Source organism: Chaetura pelagica, unplaced genomic scaffold (genome assembly GCF_000747805.2).
Source record: "Chaetura pelagica isolate M959 unplaced genomic scaffold, ChaPel_1.0 scaffold3, whole genome shotgun sequence".
Lineage (NCBI taxonomy): Eukaryota > Metazoa > Chordata > Aves > Apodiformes > Apodidae > Chaetura > Chaetura pelagica.
In genome coordinates this window covers 5346827-5367445 of record NW_009952974.1, presented here as the reverse complement: position 1 = coordinate 5367445, position 20619 = coordinate 5346827, and the positions used below count along the sequence as shown (strand labels likewise).

Sequence of the window (20619 nt, the reverse complement as noted above, 5' to 3'; positions counted from 1 at the left end):
TTCCCTAATTCTGGCATCAGAGAAGATTCTGTCATGCCCTGCTGTTCCCTGATGACTCTTTTAGGGCAGGACTTCCTTACCTTCACCCTCCAACCATTACTTCTTTTAATCTGCAGCACAACCTTGTCAGTTTTGCAGAATCCTTCATACAACCCACGGTTTTGAAGTGATTTCTGGGGACCTCTGAGGAAGGACACTGTAGGCCTATCCAGTCAAACTGAAGAGCTGCAGGGGTTGATGTACATGTTCTTTAGTCACTCTTCTTCCATGTTCCCCTTTCCTTTCCCTCTTTTTCCCTTGGTGTGTGTGCCCCTGGTTGAGGGCTGCTGGCAGAGAACATCACTGGGTTTGTTGCATCATGTTGGTGTGCTGCTGGCATCAGTGTCATCAGAAACATCTGACCTGCATGCAGACCTGAAAACAAATGCTTTGTGGGGAAATGCGTGTGTGGGGTGTAGATATGGAGAGAAAGGTGGGGCCATGGGTGAGCTTGAAGTGAATGCAGGAGGAATGGATTGGGGAGCTTGAAAGCTGGAATGCTGAGCAGGGAAAGATGCTTGCTTGCTTAGAAGGTGAAGTTTGTTGAAATGCCTTACTGTCCCTCCTCTTTCTGTCTCCCTACTTGTGAGTATTTAGGAATTAGACCATCATGCATGTTAGCCAGTGACCACCACACCTCGAGCATCCAAGTGTGAGTGGATGTACGTGTCTGGAGCTCTAGGCTCTCTTGGGACAGTGCAAAGAAATAATCAACATGATGTTCCTGCAGAATCAGGTCTGCATTGCTCTATGCCAGGATTTATTGTCCCAAGTTGTAGGAAAGGATCTGTTCCTTTCAGCCTTCTCCCAAGGCTTTTAATTTTACAAGAACTGCACCTTTGCAAGTGGAGGGAAGTACCACTCTCTGCAGATGAGGTTGCAGAGTTTTTTAGCAACATTCTGTAATACTCTGTTTTCAGCTGTGTATAGTTTTGCTGAACTGTAACCACTTCTGCTAAAATGCCACCTACTAGTGTCTGTGCTTCTGCGTGACACTGGATAAATTGATTAGTTGGTTTTTGGGGAGCTGAGTTTTGGCCAAGATGATTCAGCTCTTCCAGAAATTTAGACAGAGTAAATAGTTTTACCTTTATCCCTGTTGAAATTATCTGGTATTTTTACTGAATCTCTCAAGATTGCTTACTTTGAAGACCAGACTTGGGCATGGCTTTAGGGAAAGGCATGTGCCTCTTGCCGTTCCTTTGAAAAATCTGTCCAATTTATGAAGCAATAAATGTCACTGGCATATATCCTTCTTGCATCTTCATTCCCTGAAGAATTTCTCTTGACTGTCTATTAGAAACTGTCTATTAGTCCTGGAATAAGGACCAAGGAAGGAAAGGTAAAGGCAGAAGGAGTTAATAATTGACAAGAAGGCTGGGGACACTTTTCATAGTAGAGAAATCTTTACTGGTAGCCAGAATCTCACTGTTTCCTTGCTGTATGGAATGATCTGTGAAACTTCTGGCTACTTGGCCCTTCTTCCAGCTTAGACAGTTTATACCACACAGAGGAATATGATAGTCTGCTATTATGGCTTTAGTTCAGGTGTTGTGAATCAATTAGTCATAATCCATGCAGATGTCAATACCCCTCCACACAGAAGAACTCTTCTCTTTAGAATTTAAAGCTACAGAACATAACTCCTTCCCCAGTGCTAAAAACTATGATTTAATGTCAGACACTTAGATTAGAATCTGGCAGAATTAATGATGGCTGGTTGAGTTTTTAAAAGGCCAAGTATATAAATTCGGTTGAAATTCCATGGATAGCCTGTTGTACAATAATGCTTCTGCAGTATTGGACTGCAAATGAATCAGTAAAGATGCTCCGTAGAAGCTTGTAGAGCCTTCAAATTTCTTAGTTGTGTGTTTGGGAGCAAAGCAAAGAGATAATTGAGGCCACTGGTCTCTGCTGGTTAGCACAACTCTGCCTAGGTCTGGCTCAGACTTCTCTCTTTTTCCTTCTCTCCCCCTTTCTCTTGCTTTCTTCAGTGACAGCACCCCAGCGAAAGCAAATAAAAGCCCCTCGCCTCCACCCGATGGATCACCCATCACCAGCCCTGAGACCAAGACTGTCAACCATGAGCTGGAACCATCCACTTTGGAAGCACCTGGGGCAAGCATCCCAAAGTCACCATCTCAGGTAGTGTCCCCATGACATGGACCATGTCTCTGCAGTATGACTGCTTAAGATTCATGATTCAAAGCCATCATTGGTTGCTGTTTGGGACCTATTCCTGCTACTGAGCACAGAGAATGACATGATGGTTGTTCTCTTTCACTGATTCCTGAGGAGTTCCTGAGAATGCAAGTTGCTCATTGGTCATCTCTATATCACATAGGGAATAACTAAGCTGTCTCTAAATGCCTCCATAGTGCGAAGGCCAATAATACATTTTGCTCTCCTGTAGGATGGCCATGATAATCCAGGGAGGACGGAGTTGTAGCTTGGTGAGGAAGATCATTCTTTACATTTGAATTAACCTGTGGAATTCAACTGTTCACATGCTTCTCAAGGTCTTCCATAACTGAGGAAGGTTCAAAGAAAAAAAAAAATTGATAAGGAGAACATCTCTAGTTTGTATGATGTTTTACTTTAATCCCAATATAATATAATACAATATGATAAAAATAAAGGCATTATATTCTTATGCTATGAGGAAATTGGATGACAACTAGGAAGAGGTCTGTCCATTATATGGAGTTTGATACCTTCCATGTGGTCTTTGTTAAGCCTTTCACTACGCAGGAGATAGCAAGAGGCATGCTTAAAATAGCTGATGTAGCTCCTGATACTCAGCATATCATATGATATGTTTTACTTTGGGATTAAAGGAAAACAAAATATTTGTGTCCTCTTCCCATTCCTCTATTACTGAGTGGGGGAAAAACTTAATAGGGAGAAGTAGTAACTAGGTCATATTTATGTGTAGTGCCAATCCTTGCATTTCAGTAAGTGGGACACCAGGGAGAAGTCTTCCAGGAAGAATTAAAGCTGAGAGGGGTTCTTGCCCAAATGGTAAAAGAAAACCTATTGTTTCTGAAAAGACATGAGTGCAACCCAGAACTTCCTTGCTGTTATCATATGTAGCAGTGTGATTCCAAATCCAAGCCTCCTGGTGCTTGGATAGGTGCTCACAGTATTTTTCCCCACACTGCGTTTCTGAGTTGCAGGATTATGTAAGGACAAAAAGGGGATTTTTGCGTGTTGGCAAAAGGGTCTTTTCCAGCCTGGTGAGATGTGTGGATGCCTGGTAGTGCCTTATCAGGGCAGCCAGGCACAGTCTAGAGCAGCTTTGCCACAACCCTGGCTAGGACCTTGGAGTAAATGTGTGTATGGAGGAGAGAGGACAGTGAATCCAGAATTGCCTTCCTGTTTTTTCAGTGATTGGCATAACTTGATTGAAATTTGGAACAAGGAATGATACAGCTTTACTGAGCTGTTCACTGCAGACTTCACTCACCCTGCCTGTGGCCTTGTCTTACTGAATTTGGCTTCTTCCCTTCCTTTAAATAGCACACATAAGCCTTGTTTTTGCCAGCCTGCAAGTGCTTTTTCACTCGCTTGCTGCCTTTCTGCCCACAAGAATGGGGCTGGAGGGGCATCCCTTGTCAAGCACGCAGAATATTCCAGTGCAGCCCTGGCTGGAACCTCAGGTGGGCCACAGGCAAGACTGAAATAGCACTCGCAGCTAATGCTGCCACCGGCTGGCAGCTCATTCCCACTGTATATTTAATTCATTCTTCCGGGCTGACTCACTACTGTGAAGGACAAGAGCTCCACTCCATATTCATAATAGGTGCTAAGAGATGGAGGTGTCTCCAGACGAAGGGAAGCCAAGGAGAAGGGTTTCATACTCTGAGCCGAGGCTGGTGTCTGTCTGGATGAAGTCTGGAAACTGAGTGTGTGCCAACTTGACAGCCAGTTGGAAAATGCAAGTGTCTGATCTTTTAGCAGTGCTCAACTTTAACTTTTTAACTTTTTTTAACTTTTTTTGAACTATGGGTTAAGTGATTTGATCTAGGATCTTCCCAGGGATGCTAGAGACCTCATCCTCTGAGGAGGATGGAGCAACAAGCAATTACAATTCTCTGGCCTCTTCCTGTTTGAAATACTCATGCAAACCATAAGCAAAAGCTATAGGGAGAAAACAAAACAGAAAAGACCAAATAAACACAAATGTAAAATGTTCCCTATGTAAAAAAAAAAAAAAAGGTCTTTTGCTGTCTTTTATTTCTCAAAACTAGCTGCTTTCTGTCTTTTGGAAGAAAGAACTTCTTGTCAGCTCTCCATGCTGAGCAATCTGATAATGGCACAGGACTTCAGGGGTCAGTGAAATTTCAAAGGTCAGACTTTTGCTCTCAGTTACACCACTGAAACACTGTAATGACACTTTTGGAATCAGTACAACTATGTTGAATTTAGACAAGCTCTGTGGGATTCAAGTTAGCAAAAAAAGTTAGAGGATTTGTTTTATTCTAGGTAGCAAAGCTGTCTATGCTTGATGAATTTCGAGATATGACTCAGCATCAGTTTGTAATCTGGTGTCTTTGAAGTGTGGTTTTAGACTGCTGCTGGGGATGATGCTGGACACTGGAAGTGATGGTCTCCAAGACACTAATGCATTGGAAGGAAGGAGGCTGACAATTTTAGAGAAATAAATAGTGGAAGAGTTGGGATTTATTTTTTTTAACTTTAGAGTTTGTGATAGGAGCCTCCTGTTTCTGCAGATGGTGGGTCTGTTCTGGGAATGGCTGAAATTGCTTATCTCTTTTTGTAACTGGCAAGCAGGAGATTGTCAGGAAGAGATTATTTTCAGGGAATATGGACACATGCATTCTGCAAACAGTGAGAAGTTGGAAGTGACCACACTACTTTCATTATTTCACCATGACATTTCCATTCATTGGAAAATGTGTTTTGTACACACTCTCTGAAATATGTTAACTCAGTAGGAAACTGGGCATATCCTTAGTAATCAAATAAAGGCCTTGTAGAACTCAGTTACATGCTGGAGAAGTGTGAACACAGGACTAGGAGTTGGGGATTGCTGTGTTTCACATCTGGGCCTAACACAGATATACTGGGTGCCTGTTGTCAGGTCTCTGTGTCTTGCTCCCTTGGGACCCTAGGTACAATCAGAAGATGAAGTAACTGTAAAACATCACTGTAAATGAAAAGCATTGTCATTGCTGAGCATTGCTGTCATGCTGGGAATGTTTATGGCTGATTTGTTCCAACACAGCAGCAGCTTCTCAAAATTTGATTTGATCTAGAAATGACCATTGAGCCTTGGGCACAGGAAAACGTGTAAGGGATGAGAATGGGTTCATCTAGGGAGGGTCTGCCACAGCTTCCCACTGGGTTGTGGATGCAGTGTCAGGCTGAGTCTTTTGGCATGAATGTGGGTATTGGGATGGGTTGGAGTTACAGGATCAGATTTTGTTATGCATTCTCTGGGATCTCTATTTGAGAAACAAGACTTCATTGGTGTCAATGCTCATTGGTGAAACTGAGAGCAGAGTTGGACACATAGCAGTCATGGCTTCTCAGGAGTTTGAATTGTTCTTGCCTAAAGCTGAGAAGTGGTAAGATGCCATCAAGAACTCCTTCAGACTTTTCTTATGGTACACTGATAACCAGCAAACCAAGGAGCCAGTACTAGGCAGATCAGAGTCATCCTCATGGTCACCTACCCATAATAAGACAAATGGAGTCTCATTTCTCATTCCCTTAGGTATGGTAAGTATGGCAAAGGGAGGCAGTGCTGGCCTGGTCTATTGAATTGTGTTCTCAGTAATTGGTTTGCACCCTTCCCAGTGGTTCTTTTGAAGGTTGCACATGCTTTAATTATGTATGCATGTCCTGTCAATGCATATTAATTGTGTTACGCTTCTCCTCTGCAGAGGGAAACTCGCCCACGGCTGAAGTGTAACTAATGATGCCAAACCTTCTCTGGAGGCGGGTGGTTGTCTTTTAATTTTGTCATTTCAGCCCTTCACCCTCCCTCCCTCTCTCTTCAGATGGAGTTGATTAAACCCTGCTTTGTGCCTGTTGTTGTGATTTCCCCCACCTTCAGTTTTTGTGTCTAACCTGATTCCTGTCTCTGGTTTTTTTGGGTGTCGCCGTCTGTGCTGTGGCCGTGTGCTCACTTGCATGCAGTTGAGGAAAGGGCCTCCGGTGCCTCCGCCTCCAAAAGTCACCCCCTCCAAGGAGATCAAGCAGGAGAACATCATCAGTCTGTTTGATGACAATTTTGTCCCTGAGATAAGTGTGACAACCCCTTCGCAGGTTAGCTGCTCTGCCCTGCCTTTTATTTGTCTGCCTCTGAACTTTTCCTTTTGACCTTTCTTCTATTTGGAGGTGTCAAGCCATGAAAACTGGTCAGGTGAAGGAGGAAGGCAAGCTCAGCATTGGATCTCAGAAGGCAGATAGGAGGCTCACTTAGTGGGGAGGGTGGGTAGAAGGCAGTTTTAACTAACATGTTGCTCTTTGAGACCTTTCACTCATAGAAGAAACACAAGAAATGAAACTGGTGAAGATGCCCAAAAGTAAACACTGCATTTGTTCAGCAGCAATGCACATGGATATTCTACAATATGCTCTCTCCAGACCCTCTGATCCTGGGTGTGGATGAAGCGTGTGTTTTCTGCACTTGTACATTCCCAAGTGCCAACCTTGGCATCTGTGCCAGTCCTGGGAGAAGGCAGTTTTATGCTTTCTGTGCCTCCATACGTGTTACTCTGGCAGTTCTGGCAGAATATTTCTTTCTAATTATGTGGCACCTTTTGAAGCCCTGAAAAAAGAAAAACATTTTCAAATTACATATTTTGCTCTTGACTTCCCTTTTGATTTACCTCTCTGCAAGAGAGGATGCCCAGGTCAAGAATTCTGGGTTGGATGTAGGAGAGTGGCAGACCTCACGTATGTAGGAGCCTGACCAGATTTCTGGCTGTATCATGAGATACTTGCACCTACTCTTTTTTTTTTTTTTTTTTTTAAATATATATACATATACATATATATTCCCCCTCCAAATGCTTGTTAAAGCACAAATAATATCTCTTCTAGTGCTCATCTGTGACTCATTCCTTAACCATCATGCTGCTCCATTGCCTCTGGTTTGCCAACTTCCACCCAGCTGCTGAGGAGCAGAAGTGGAGTGGGGAGGGAAGGAAGTCCATGTCAGATTGTGCACTGCACTAGGTAAAGCTTGCAGAGCAGAGAGAGGGTTTGACAACAGGCTTGGAAAACAGGGACCAGAGGCAGCTGAGCAACTCTCCATTTTCTGTGCCTCCTTCTCCTGTATCATAATGGGCAGCTCTGTTTGCCCCCTGGGTTGTATTGTGTATTTCCATGTGAACACCAGCCCCATAGTCAGATGTACTTTTCTGCATCTGATCAGTGGTCTGGCCCAGGATAGGATCCACTGTGACTTTCCATCATGTGGGAGTTCTGAGGGAGGTTTCTGGTTGGCAGAACAACCTTCACTGAAGCACCCAACAGCTGCTAGCATTCAGTGTGTTGCCCAGGGCCATTCCTGTCATATGTCTTCGCTCCAGTGAGCTTTCTTGTGGGAGATTTGGGTAAAGGCAAGAGGTACTAGCCTTTCCATGTAAGACTTGAATGGCAGGTAAGATTATTCCATGACTGGAGCCTTTGATATCTTACTACCAAAGAAAACAAAAAATTGGGTTGGAGACTCTTTGATGGGTGGTCTGGTTGTGCTGAAGGAATGTACTGGAGTGCCAGATGGTTTTTGCATGCTGGTCAGGGTTTATTATTCTGAGATGGGAGAGCTTGACTGCTTGTCCTCATGCCTGTGGATCTCAAAAAAGAGATGTTTACAAGGGAGAGAAAAATCTCTTAAGAGAATTTTAGTAAGAAGAAGCTAGAGGAGGTGAAAATGGTGGTGGTGTGGGTTTTATTCAGAGGACTTTCTCTTAAATAGTGTCTCTTGCTACTTTTCAGCGGTTTTCCACTGTGAGGCTATGATGTAACTGTGGAGACCAACCTGCCACACTTCTTGTGTTGTTGGAAAGTAGATGAAACAGTGGGGTTAGTGAGCTGGGAGGTCAGTGGAAACAGGCAAATCTTCCTGGACTTCCTCGAGAGGGCAGCTTCCTCTGAAGCTGAGTAGAAAAGAGTGTCTTTTAGTGGCTAGGGTGAGTCTGAAAATGAGAAGTGATTGTTTCATTTGGAATGCTAATGACTCATGTCTTTGTAGTGATTGTTTTCTTAATGGTAATCAGTGAATGTGGCATCATTATCTTTAGCTACGGCATCAATCAAAGGGAGTTATTCAGTTGAATTTGAAGAGAGTAGCAAAGCCTCTCAAACTTATGCTTGGGTAGAAGGCTCGTGTGTGCATGTTTCTGGGATGTCTGGAAATGGAAACCATTTGCAACAGTATTTTTGGACTGTGGAGTGATTCAAATCCCTTAGGTAGGGTGCCATATTCTGTGTTTCTGTCTCAGAAGGCAGAAGAGAATTAGGAGCTCTGGGAATTAGCTTTGAGGTGTCTCAGACTTCCAGCTGTTTGAGTTGTTGCCTACCTTGACTGGTGTTCCTGACGTAAGTTGTGTGGATGGCAGCTATTTTGTATGTGGTTGAGGGAGTCTGTCCTGGGCCTTCCCTTCAAAGGCAGCTGGATGAGCTATGTGGAATAGCTATAAATAGCAGCCCTTCTGAGTCCTCAGTGGCAGTGATCCTTTTGACCACAGCAGGTCAGGCGCTCACACAATGTCAGCCCATTTGTCCAGGTGGAAAGATGAATGAGTCGTGTGGAAAAGGCTGAGGTTTAGTTTACAGTGGCCCCATGTGAACTGTCTGTGATTATAGAAACCAAGCAGTCAAGATTCACATCAGCTGTTTGCATTGCCATCACATCTTCTGTGCTTGCAGCCTCAGCTCCTGGATGTCACGTACCCTCCCTCTACTGTTTGTGTGTCTAATGCTCGTACCGCTTTTCTTCCTCACTGCTGCCAAGTTTGATGCCCCTGGGCCCTTCCAGGAGGGAGCCAGCCTGTTGGATCTGGATTTTGATCCCATTAAACCAGATGCCACTGTGGGGAAGACCCCCACACCCGCCTCCCAGGTTGGTTCATATCACCATTCCTTGTCCCTTTGTAACTGACTTGTTGCCAAGTGTGGCATGACCTGCACCCACAAGGATGATAGTGTGGACTTGAGCTAAGGGATGTCTGGGCTGGGTGCCCAGACTTGTGCCTTGCAACTGGCATCTTGGTCTTCTCTGCTGGATGTGAAAGTCCAGAGGGAATCAGGTGGGTATTAGCCTGACCACAGTCTTACACTACTTGTTTGTGAGATGCTTGTCATTTTTCTCTAATGATTGACAACTCGCTCAGTTTAATGGATTTCCCTCCCTACATTAGCATCCTCTGTATGCTATATGGACTTAAACTCAGTTCAGTGCTTCTGTTAAAAATTGCTCTCTAAGGGATTTTTAATAAACACACTGATAATCTGCAGTTACTTAGGGTGAATAAAGCTGTAGACAGGTATTAAGTGATGTGAAGCCCTTCTGCACTGCACAATGCAGTATCAAAATCAAGATGCCTAATTCTGATCTGGTTCTGTCCACTGTCAGAGGCAGGTGGTCAGTGCTTCATTTTATGTCTAAATGGCTGGAGGCTCTGAAGTGCATCCTGAATTTGGCTGTTATCCTCACTTAGACTTTCTATTTCATATGTATGAAATGGTTATTTTTTGCCTGTGGCTGCCATTAACATTTATAATAAATGCAACTGGGATATTTGCAGTATTTCTCCAGTATCATGTCAAGTAGGCCTGAGTGACACAGATTTTTGTAGCAATAAGACCTCTCTTATTAGAGAGATAAAACATTAGGTATTTGATTCTTCTACATTAAAATATTGTATCTGCAAAATACTAGTTATTATCACAGTTTCATACACAATATGGCAAGCTACCAATTTCTGAAGCTTTATCAGCTGAGAGGCATTTCATGTCTGCTTGCCTGACAGAACAAGCTGCATACCAGGATAAGCTTTTTTCAAAGTGTATATACTGGGATTTTATTTATTTCCTCTGAATTGCCAGGGATAACTTGGATAATTGGGTGTACTGGCATAGGATACTCGTATAAATTTGAGTTAAAACTACATTATTTGTTACCATTCCAGCAAGCGACAAGTATTACAGAGCAAGTTTTTCAATACTGCTCAGCATATTTGGTGTTCTAAGGTATTTATTATTAGCTTCAGAAGTCATTCAAAGAAGGAGTGTGAAATCAATGCTTTCTAATCATAAGCACATTACAAAAGCCCTAGTGAAAACCACCTAGTTTTCAAAGCAGTCAGATTTGTTTTCTAAGGAGTGGGCAAAGAGGTTAAGACACTTCACTGCTGATCCAAAGGCAACAGTTGAAGTCTTGTTCTGAAATTGTACTTTTTTCTGGAAATTATTTTTTTTCTGGCTATGTGGTCTGAAAATGATAACAGAATGTGGCTTGGCTGTCTCCCTTCAGGCCAAAGGTAGAAAAAACCCTTCTTCAAATGCCTTGGTACTTGAATTTGAATGTGCAGTGGGGAGGGGTGTATAAATTCAGGTACTAAAAAAAGATGTTTATACATGTGGAGATAAGTGCTGTTGAATGTGTATGTCTGCTTCAGTCTGATCAGCATCTGTAATGTTTGTAATCACTGAAATAATCACCTATAAACATGTTTTGTTTTTGTTGCTCTTTGACATGCTTAGTCTTTACCTTGGGATTTATGGGAGGTAAGAACTTCATCTGGCTTTCCTCTCATCACCTACTGTGCATGTGCTGGTGCCATCTCTGTACACTCACCCCTCTTCTTTCCCTTCCTGCTTTTCCTTTCCATTGAACCCACTTTTCCACCTTCTGTGAAGCCCTGGGTGCTGCCACGTTTGCAAGTCAGATCTGTCACACTGCAATTTGTCTTCACCAGCACACAACCCCATTGCCTTTCCCTGCTAACTCACTTTCCTTTGGCACAATGCTGTCACATTCTTCTCAAACTTAATCCCACTGTGGCATCATCCTCACCCTCTACTTCTCAGTATTTCCTTAACTCTGTACATCCTGTTGGTCTTGTGTGTGGTGCATAAATGTCTCAGCTGTCCCTTGTCCTTACTGCCTGTACCATTGTGTATGTACATGTATGGAATTATCTGTGATGTTTGCTGTTCATTGACCTTTGCTGAGAGCCTGGCCAAAGAACTCGCTGTGACCAGTCCTCTGCTTCACTTGACCTTGGGACATGTCAAGAAAGAAGTTTCCCATATGTGTTTTATCAGCCATCAGTGTTTAACATCTGTCATTGTCCTGTATGTGCATTGTCAGTCTCTTTAGTAAGAAAGAATGTGTTCTTGCCAGGGAGGATCTTGTGCCTTTCAAGTGGATGGGCAAGGGTGAGGTATGACTTTATCTGAGCTGTGCTTACATTCTGAGGTGTAAAAGGCTTTTTGGGCCATTTCTTCCATCCTGGAAACTGATTTCACCCAAAGGAAAATTCAATCAACTGAGGAATGCTGCTAGACAGGATGTCCTCACCATGCCAGTTCTCACCTTGGCCAACCATACACAGTTAAAGAACAGAGCTACCTATAGCTGGAGATTCCCTGTAACTGGGGAGTCCTCCTTTTTTGCTCTTCAAGTCTTCAGAAGTGTTTTTGTTCTAAAGTTGTTCTCAGCTGTTGATGAAACAGACCCATATGCCACAAGGTAAACAGTTGCATAGAAACTTGGATGCAACAGAACGTGCTTAGTTCTGCAGACAAGCAAGCATACATTTGGTGTGTATGATGCTGTTGTTTTGGAATAAGCAAAACTTTCAAACCTGGCAACAGCAGTGAGCATTCTTCCTCTTCTCCCTATGGTACCTTTCCATGAGTAGAAGTGCTTTTATAGGCCTTGGGATGTCTGCAGGTACATAAAATAGAAAAATAGGTAGCTGACATAAAAATCCAGAGGATTTATTTAGATTTGATTTCTTTAGTAATTAAATACTGTTTTTGCAAATTAGCTGCTTGTAAGGAAGGAGCTCAAGTCAAGCTTCTTTTTACTTGTCCACGTAAAAACCATTCTTGGCCAGGTTGTCTTGGGCCTGGCATCTATCCCAGTTTCAGTTTCACTGAATCAAAATTAAAAGCAACCTGGGAGTGAATCTAATTAAACAGGAGAAGCCTTTGTAGAATTTGACATGCATACATTTACCTTAGCACTACCAAAGCTGCTGTGGGAATCCTCTGCAGGATGGTAACAGCTCTGCTGTTTGTAATATCCTCTGGCAATACAGGCCTGTGGACAGGGTGATGGGCAGACATGAGGAAGGATGTGATATAAGAGGAAAATGTGTTAAAGGGCACCACTGGAGCAGCCTAAGGTAAAGTAATGGCTCTGTATTAAATCAAGCATTTACTTCTTTGTTATTGCTGCTATTACTAGAAAAGTACTTGGAGCATTGTGCCAGTGCACACCTAGTGGCCAGATGGTGTAGAGTTAAGGGTTACTCGAAGTTTTTGCTTTACACCAGGCTCTTATAAGGTTGGAACTATGAGAATTGAACATTCAGAAATGGGGATGATGCCTTGTTTTGAACATGGTTGTATTCAGGGGTACATGTGTTTACCAAATGTATGAGACATGTAGGCATGCTGAAGCTGGTTAATTTCCATGTATTAGAAATGGAAAATCTCTGCATAGCAAACTCTATTGTGCAAGTATAAGGTGGGTATCTGATTAGGTTCTGCAAAGGGACATGTGGTGTAGAGAACAAATGGATATAGACTGGCTATGAAGACTTAGGCTGCAAATTAGATGGTTGATATTCTTGGCAGAAGTCTTCCCAGATGCTGCCTGGCCACTCTCCCAAGGAGCTGATCTCCAGCATTGATGCTACCAAATCCAACTTTGTTCCTGCGATGCTGCGGTTTTTAGGAGGGGCAAATTGATATATTTAATTTTGCATTAAAACAGAGTTAGCTTGACTTTAGGCAAGGGAGAATAAAAATTTGAACTGCTGAAAGTGTGTCAGAGGTGTTTAATCGGTGTGAGTTGTTTTTCTTTTGTGCTCGGAAACCCCTGTCCCTAGACTTTCCGGAACAGTCTCTGCTGGGCAGTGATTTGCAAGTGATGCTGAATGTTTCTCCCTGGTGGTGGCAGCTCTTATGCATTAGAAACTCTCCTCTCTGCCAACACAAATGTGTGCATGTGTGTACACACCACGCAGTATGTTCACAGCAAGTTCTTACTAATGGTATATTCACAACAGAATCCAAATTCTTAACACTTTGAGCCTATCCAAAATCATATTGGGTTAGCAGTGTTTTCAGGTCGCTTGGATTCAGTATTAATGTTACGTAGGTGCTGGGTCCAGACTGTTTCATATGTGGACACATGGTCATCATGCTCTTCTGGTTTTGGGAGTCGGTGAAGGAATCAGTATTCCTTGATTTTGATCCTTGGAAGTAGCCTAGTGAGAGATCCTTGTCCATTGACATGCCAGCAGACTTGTTTTCACATACAAATGGGCAGTCTATATATAATCATCATAGATACAGTGCATGTGTAAAGTAGGTCAGTGATTTAGGTAATGAAAAGAGAGGGGCACAGGATTTCTGGCATTTTAGTGATTTCCTCTGGAGTGTGGCCTGCTGCGTGGCTGGAATGAGGGAATGCAGGAGTTATTGAGGTTTCCCTGGGTTACACAGAAGGAGAGAGGCACAAACCTAGCAAACCCCTGAGGTTTCTCGCCTATTTGTCAGCAGATGGCAGCAGTCAACAGCATAGAGCACTTGGACAGACTGAGCTGCACTCTTCTGCACACATGAGTAGCTATTGTGAACATAACTCTCCACTTGGATAACTTTTGTATTGCAGCCTGCAGAAGCAGCCCATGCAGGAGCTGAAGCAGCTGGATCAGAAACAGCAGCTGGAGCTGAAGCATCTAAAACTGAAGCTGATTCGGGATCGGTGAGCACCTCCAAGGACGGCAGTGCCTTTTCTGTTACACCCCTTTGCCATACAACAGATATGGGAGGCTGGCCTGGGAAAAAAGAGATGTGGTTGCGTGGAAAAACACATCCCTGCCACCTCAGCTGTTACATGGCTCTTATTCAGAGGCCAGAATTAGCTGTTGCCTTTGATCTGTGTAATGCATATGGAGATGCTCAGCTGGAATATCCACAAAAAGAATTGTCCCTTCACCCATGTTGTGAAGCCAGCTCACGGCCCATCCTGTGCTCAGCTTGCTTTATCTGCTTGCCATTTGCTTTACCTACCCTGTCCTCTGAACTCTGGTGTCCCCTGAATATTCCTCTTTTCCTGACAGTGCCACCCTTTTAGGGGACTGGAGTAGGTCACATCTCATGGCTGCTTGGTTCCTATAGACTGTTGCATTTGAGTTGTCTGTTCCACAAGGGAAGAAGAACCACATTGTGACTGAAATGAGTGGGAAATGCCAGGCATTATGGTTCCAGAAAAACTCTAAATCCTTTCTGCCCTTTTGCAACCTTAAGCAAAGGAAAACAGCAGTCACCTCTCCTGCCTTCTCGCTGCTGCCTCTGCTGTCCTTTGGGGTGTTTTTGTCACTGGCTGGTGTGCTGGGAAAAGCCACTGAAGCCACGGGTAGAGTTGGGATGTGGCTTCTGCAGGGTGGGCTTGGAGCTGCAATTTTGGATTCTTTTTTCTCAATGTGTTTTTTTCCTTCCCTGGCTGCTGCTGCCTACCAGAGCTCTCTGCCTGCTGTTGTTGTGGAAACTTTCCCTGCTACTGTCAATGGCACTGTGGAAGGAGGTGCTTCATCTGAGAGAGCTGATATGCCTCCAGGGTTTCTGTTCAAGGTGAGCACGTGGTGGTGGGGCACCAAGTTCCTGATGATTTTTTTCCCTGTAGTAAATTAACTACTTTTGCTCAGTATGACCATTGGCTGTCCCACATTGAAAAGGAGAATGGAAGCTGAAGGAGAGATGCATATTCCTCTCCAGCAGCCAGGCTTCATGCAGTTCCAGATGTTTCAAAGGACTGTATAAGGCCATCAATGTCTGTGTCTGGCTGTGTTGTATAGCAAAATCCCTCCTTCTCTCTGCTGCAGTTACTTCTGTCTCTGGTGGTGTGGTAGTATCAGTCACAGATTTTGGATAGTAGATAAGAAATTGTGCTTCAAACTGGAAAGGTTAAACTTTGATGCAAGTAACAAATGAAGAACAGTTTGAAACACCAGTAGAGGCAGAGGACTTCATGTTTGGGGAAATTAGAAAGCCAGGATGAGCAGGGAAAAATACAGGATTAGACAGGGAAGTCCTATGGGTGTTCTGAATATGCCAAAGATCACTCACAGCTTATTTCGAAGGTATGGAGGAAGGAATGATTCTGGGTGAAGATAGGCCACAAGTTTAATGTGCATAATGCAATATGGTAGCAAGACAGCACTGATGCATCATGCCCTGAAAGTGAGAAATGACAGTCTCCTGCTGCAGGAATGTGCTGCAGTTACTTCTGTCTCTGGTGGTGTGGTAGTATCAGTCACAGATTTTGGATAGTAGATAAGAAATTGTGCTTCAAACTGGAAAGGTTAAACTTTGATGCAAGTAACAAATGAAGAACAGTTTGAAACACCAGTAGAGGCAGAGGACTTCATGTTTGGGGAAATTAGAAAGCCAGGATGAGCAGGGAAAAATACAGGATTAGACAGGGAAGTCCTATGGGTGTTCTGAATATGCCAAAGATCACTCACAGCTTATTTCGAAGGTATGGAGGAAGGAATGATTCTGGGTGAAGATAGGCCACAAGTTTAATGTGCATAATGCAATATGGTAGCAAGACAGCACTGATGCATCATGCCCTGAAAGGGAGAAATGACAGTCTTCTTCTGCAGGAATGCTGCTCTTCTGCTTCAGTCATGTCCATGTGTTTGTTTTTTGTTTTATTTTTTCTTCTTCTGGGAGTTCTGTCAAAACTGAAGAATGTCAAAACCCTGAAGAGCAATGGAAGGCTTGTTGCATGGCAGGATTCAGTCACTCAAAGATACAGACTGATACTCTTCCCTATGTTTCCCTGTTTGCTGTGACAGAGATGGGAGGCTAGAATCTTTAGTACACTTGCAGTCCAGCTGCAAAAATAATCCAGACAATCATTCAAGAGAATACAGGCTTTCTACCTTGTCAGGTTTTAAGGCCCATAACATGAGAATTCAGCCCATCTAAGGAAAGACAGGAAAGTGCTGATGCATAAAAAATTGCATGTTGGCTGCCCTTCTTGCAAAGGTGACCTACATGCTAGGATGTATGAATAAGCATGTAGCTTGTGGTTATTCCCATCTATGTAACTTTTGTGACCTGCCTGGAGCAGCAGGTTGGATCAGATGGCTTCCAAAGGTGTCTTCCAACCTGAATCGTCCAGTGAATCAATGAAGTGGAAAGCCTTGTCACCTATTACAGAGCTGGATGACAGAAGACTGGCCTTACCCAAGCTCTGCTCTCCTCACCCCATAGGTCCAGGCCATGCATGATTACACGGCTACTGACAGTGATGAGCTGCAGCTGAAGGCTGGGGACGTGGTGCTTGTGATTCCATTTGAGAACCCTGAAGAACAGGTGAGTGAGCACGACAGGGTGTGAGCTGGGGCCAGGAGGAGCCAAGGAGATTTCCAGAGCTGCTTCTTCCTCCACTAACAGTCGGCTGGCTGAATGCAGAGCCATCAGTTTGTGGCTGGGAGCTGGTGGGAGACCCGATTCTCCTTGAGCTTGAGATTGGCTTCGTGCAACAGAAGGGAGGACTCTGCTTGTGATTGGAAAGTCGAGACCTTGTCCTGCATAAAGCATGTGAAGTATCTGTGGCTTCCTATCCCTATCAAGGCATTTGAGCCAGTACAATGGCTTCCTTGATCAGGGAGCCCAACAAAGCCCATACTGTTCTTCTTAACTGCTCCTAAATTTGACACGCGTTTGCTGTCACCACTGCAGCACAGACTGTGGCATTTCTGGGAGAGACCCATGTCTTATGATTGTTTTCTCCCCTTTTGAGAAGTGCTGGACCTCTGAGAAAGCAGCTTGCTGTGCATAATGTTTTGCACTTTAGCTTAGCAATAGCTGTTTTCAAAAGATAAAGTTTGGTCAGGAGATGGCAGCAAAACCAAAGGCTGGAGCAGGTTGCTCTGCCCCAGAGAACAGTATAACTATCCATCTCCAACCTGAATTTAATTGCTGATGTTTTTCTTTAATCTGAGCTATTTCTAGAAACCTTTACTAAATCCTTCTTACTTGCTCTGTTTGAGGGATTACGGCTGATAAAATTTGCAGCAGGTTTACTACTTTGAGGGAGGTGGTGATTTTATAAAATTCATGCTCACATCTCCAGGTTTTTGTTTGGAAAAGGATGGGAATTCTCCAAGTTGATTTAGTAGTCACCAGCTCTCTGGGTTTGACCAAGCCCAGACGAGATTGGGATTCCAAAAGAGGTAAGGAGAAGATGATGTTCACTGGCCACAGAAGATGTCGATCCTCTTTGTGGCTCAGTTCTTTGCTTTCTGAATTATGGAGGCAGATCATGTTGCTGCTTGGAAAATGAGACCTACAATGTACCAGAATGTACCAGAAATGCACCAAGCTCTGTGGGGAAGGGTTGTATGGGGAAGAGGCAGTGATTCCTTTTGGAGACAAGACTTCACAGAGTGAGACTGCCCTGCACAAGCATTTGTGAGCATTTCTTTCTCAGAAAGCTTTCTGGATGGGAAATGAGTGGCAGCTCTCCTAGTTTTGGTGGTAGGAGATGGCATTTGTGGAGCAGTTTTTCAATGCCCTATGTTTGCACTCTAGCTGGATGTGGGTGCAACAGCCATGAATTCGAGACTCTCCAAGCTGCAGAGGGTGAGCTCTGAGTGTTGCTAACATGATGCTGTAGCTGCACTGAAGCCCTCTAACCCTCTTACAGTATATCCCGTGTTACAGCTCATTTCCCTAACCTCAGCCATACCCAGCCAGAAAATGTTGGCTGTTAACATGTGCATGAACGGTGCACGTGAGTGGAGGCAGCTTAGAATAACACTGCCCTCATCTTGCAGCTTAGGTGTTGGTTTGTGGGTACATCAGCCAGGTTTAGATTCACCTTTTGAGAGAAGAAGAAAGAGTTGAGGGCAACAATGCTTCTAAAGTGACACTTCAAGTGGTGTGGTTCAGAATGAGCAAGGGTCAATCTGGGTCCTCGTATCTAATCCCTCCAGCTGAGGAGACCCTTTGCAGCAGGTTGCAGTGGGAGTGGTGCATGCTGTATGACACGTGCTATGTGCACATGGATGAGCTTTTGTGCTTGCTGTGCTGTGAGCTGAAAGCTGCCTTCCAGACACTTGGACCCAGCATCTTCCACCTAGCCATGTGTCTTCCTGATTTATGGCATGTCAGTCCTTCTGCAGCCCCTGCAGCTGGCTGCTGCAGATGGGCTCCCGTCTCATGACATTCCCATGACATTCCCTGAATGCTCAAGTCTAAGGCAGCAGCAGGGCTTGACTGAGCCTGTGGACACCCAGTGTAGCCTGAAAGGAGCAGGGAGCTTGGACATGATGCCTCATACTTGGTCTGAGCTGCTGCCTCATGAAATGTGCAAAAAACAGGACAAGAGGGCAGAAGCTGCAAAATAGCAGCAGAAATGTGTGTCCCATCAATCACCCCTGGTGAGGGCTGCAGCACTCCTGCACTGTGCAGGTATGTTTTTAAAGAACATGTTTCAAGGGAGGCTTAGCTTGGCCTTGTGTAGATGCCCAGGTAACTCCTGCCAGTTCCAGGAAAGCAGAAGTGTCAGAACAATGGTGTGAACCACACACACGCGTGCCCTGTTTCCCCACAGCTTCAAGCATGTAGTTGCCTGAGCAGTTCTGCCCTGCCAAGTTGTGTAGCCGAATGTGTTAACGTATCTCTAAATGAGTCTGGTGCATATTTTTGCTCAGGGGAGTGGATGCAGAGCTGGCTGAGTTTGGAGAAGCAGACCCCTGTGCATCTCTCCTGCCTTATTCTGCAGTTTTAACCCATGGGTTTCCCCACTGCAAGGGACTCACATGAGGGGGTGTATTTGCATGCTGAAGGGGTACTTCTGTGGTGGCAGCTCCCAGACATGCAAAAAATAGGGTGGTTGCACATTTGAGTTGTAAGCAGTGCAGCCTTCCCACCTTGATTATCTCATCTCCTTAATGTGTTTCAAATGGACCTGAAATCTCAGTGCTAGGCACCTTGTAGGCAGAGGGTGGGAAGTCGGGTTCTCCTACTGAGCAGGTTCTATCAGGCAGGACTATTTGTTTCAGTGAAAATTCATCCCTGTTTAGAGGTGTATTGGTGGTTAAGGAGGAGCCTTGTGTTGAGTCTTACATCATGTGTAGCACAAGTTTGGGAGTTTTGCCCACTTCACCTTGCATCAAGCCCAACAGACTGCTGAATGTTGGGAAGATGGGTTGAGCTTCTCAGCTCCCAGTTCTCATAGACCAGAATTTCAGCATAGCAAACAAGACTTACTTGCTGTATCACCTTTTTAAAACACTAATCATCTAGGTTCCCTGATTGGAGCAGGGAATGAGCACCTCCAGGGAAGGATTAATCCTTTCTGAAGACCTGTGCCCAAAATGAGTGTGATGAATTCAACTGTGGAGATGCCAAATTCTTTTATGACTGTGGAGGATGCTAGACCCCTCATGTTTGGATGGTGAAAGGTGAGATAGGTGATTCTCTTCCTGTAGCTCTAGAGACTTTCCTTGGCAGAATTTCTCATGCTTCAGTGGGTGTAAATTATGACTTGTTGCTATTGTACTTACTAATTATTTATAGATTCACTGTTTCTAGACACTCTGGATCAGACAGGAGTTTTGGTACTGACTGTGGTGCAATGTAGCCTCTTCCTCAAAAGCCAAATGTGAGCATGGCTTTGATAATGCCTTGGCACCTCCTTGGTCTGCACTCTGTAAGAAGTTGTACTCACATCTGTCCTTCAGCATCTGATTTCTGTCTTCTCCTCCAGGATGAAGGATGGCTGATGGGAGTGAAGGAGTCTGATTGGATCCAGCATAAGGAACTTGAACAGTGCCGAGGGGTTTTCCCAGAGAATTTCACAGAGCGGGTGCAGTGAAAGCCCAAGCCCACTGGATGCATTTCTGCTGGAAGAAAGCAAGTTTTCTAGTAGATAATTGAAAAAGAACAGCGAAATGAAAATGAGAGAATTTTAAGGGAACTGAAGTCTGAAAAAATAGTCAACTTAAAGGGTGTGGTGTTCTCAAAGGGCAAGGTTTCAGAAGTAAATTGAAGTTCAAAGTGTTATTGAAATATATACATATTAATAACAATAAGGCAAGTCAAATTCCCTCTTCCCCCTTTGGTTTTAAGACCATTTGGATTCAGAGGACTGATGCAGAAGTGACTCAGTGTGGTTCTCTAAATACTGCATGGATTGAATTAGCAAGACGTCAGTCTGATCCCTGGAGAGGCAGTATTTGTCTAATGGCTTGAGTAGGAGCTGTATTTGCTCTTAGGTGGGTTAATCTGTTTTGTCTTGAAGGTGGCTTGCATGACAACCATAAAAATTCGGCCTTCCCT

At 44.1% G+C, this 20619-nt stretch overlaps 1 protein-coding gene across 6 annotated transcripts in view; it reads left to right on the top strand.

Moving 5' to 3' along the window:
* Positions 1-20527, top strand: part of BIN1 (bridging integrator 1) — a 92784-nt gene extending 72257 nt beyond the window's left edge. For 2 of the 6 annotated variants that reach the window (XM_009996052.1, XM_009996051.1), the window contains 6 exons: positions 2034-2184; positions 6205-6333; positions 13931-14023; positions 14782-14892; positions 16543-16644; positions 20048-20527. In XM_009996052.1, coding sequence (XP_009994354.1) covers positions 2034-2184; positions 6205-6333; positions 13931-14023; positions 14782-14892; positions 16543-16644; positions 20048-20155 — 694 coding nt within the window. In that variant the 3' untranslated portion in view covers positions 20156-20527. Of the gene's footprint in view, positions 1-2033; positions 2185-6204; positions 6334-9031; positions 9140-10782; positions 10807-13930; positions 14024-14781; positions 14893-16542; positions 16645-20047 lie in introns of all 6 variants that reach the window. The other 4 variants (XM_009996054.1, XM_009996053.1, XM_009996049.1 and 1 more) reach the window with 3 other exon arrangements.
* Positions 20528-20619: the final 92 nt, after the last annotated feature.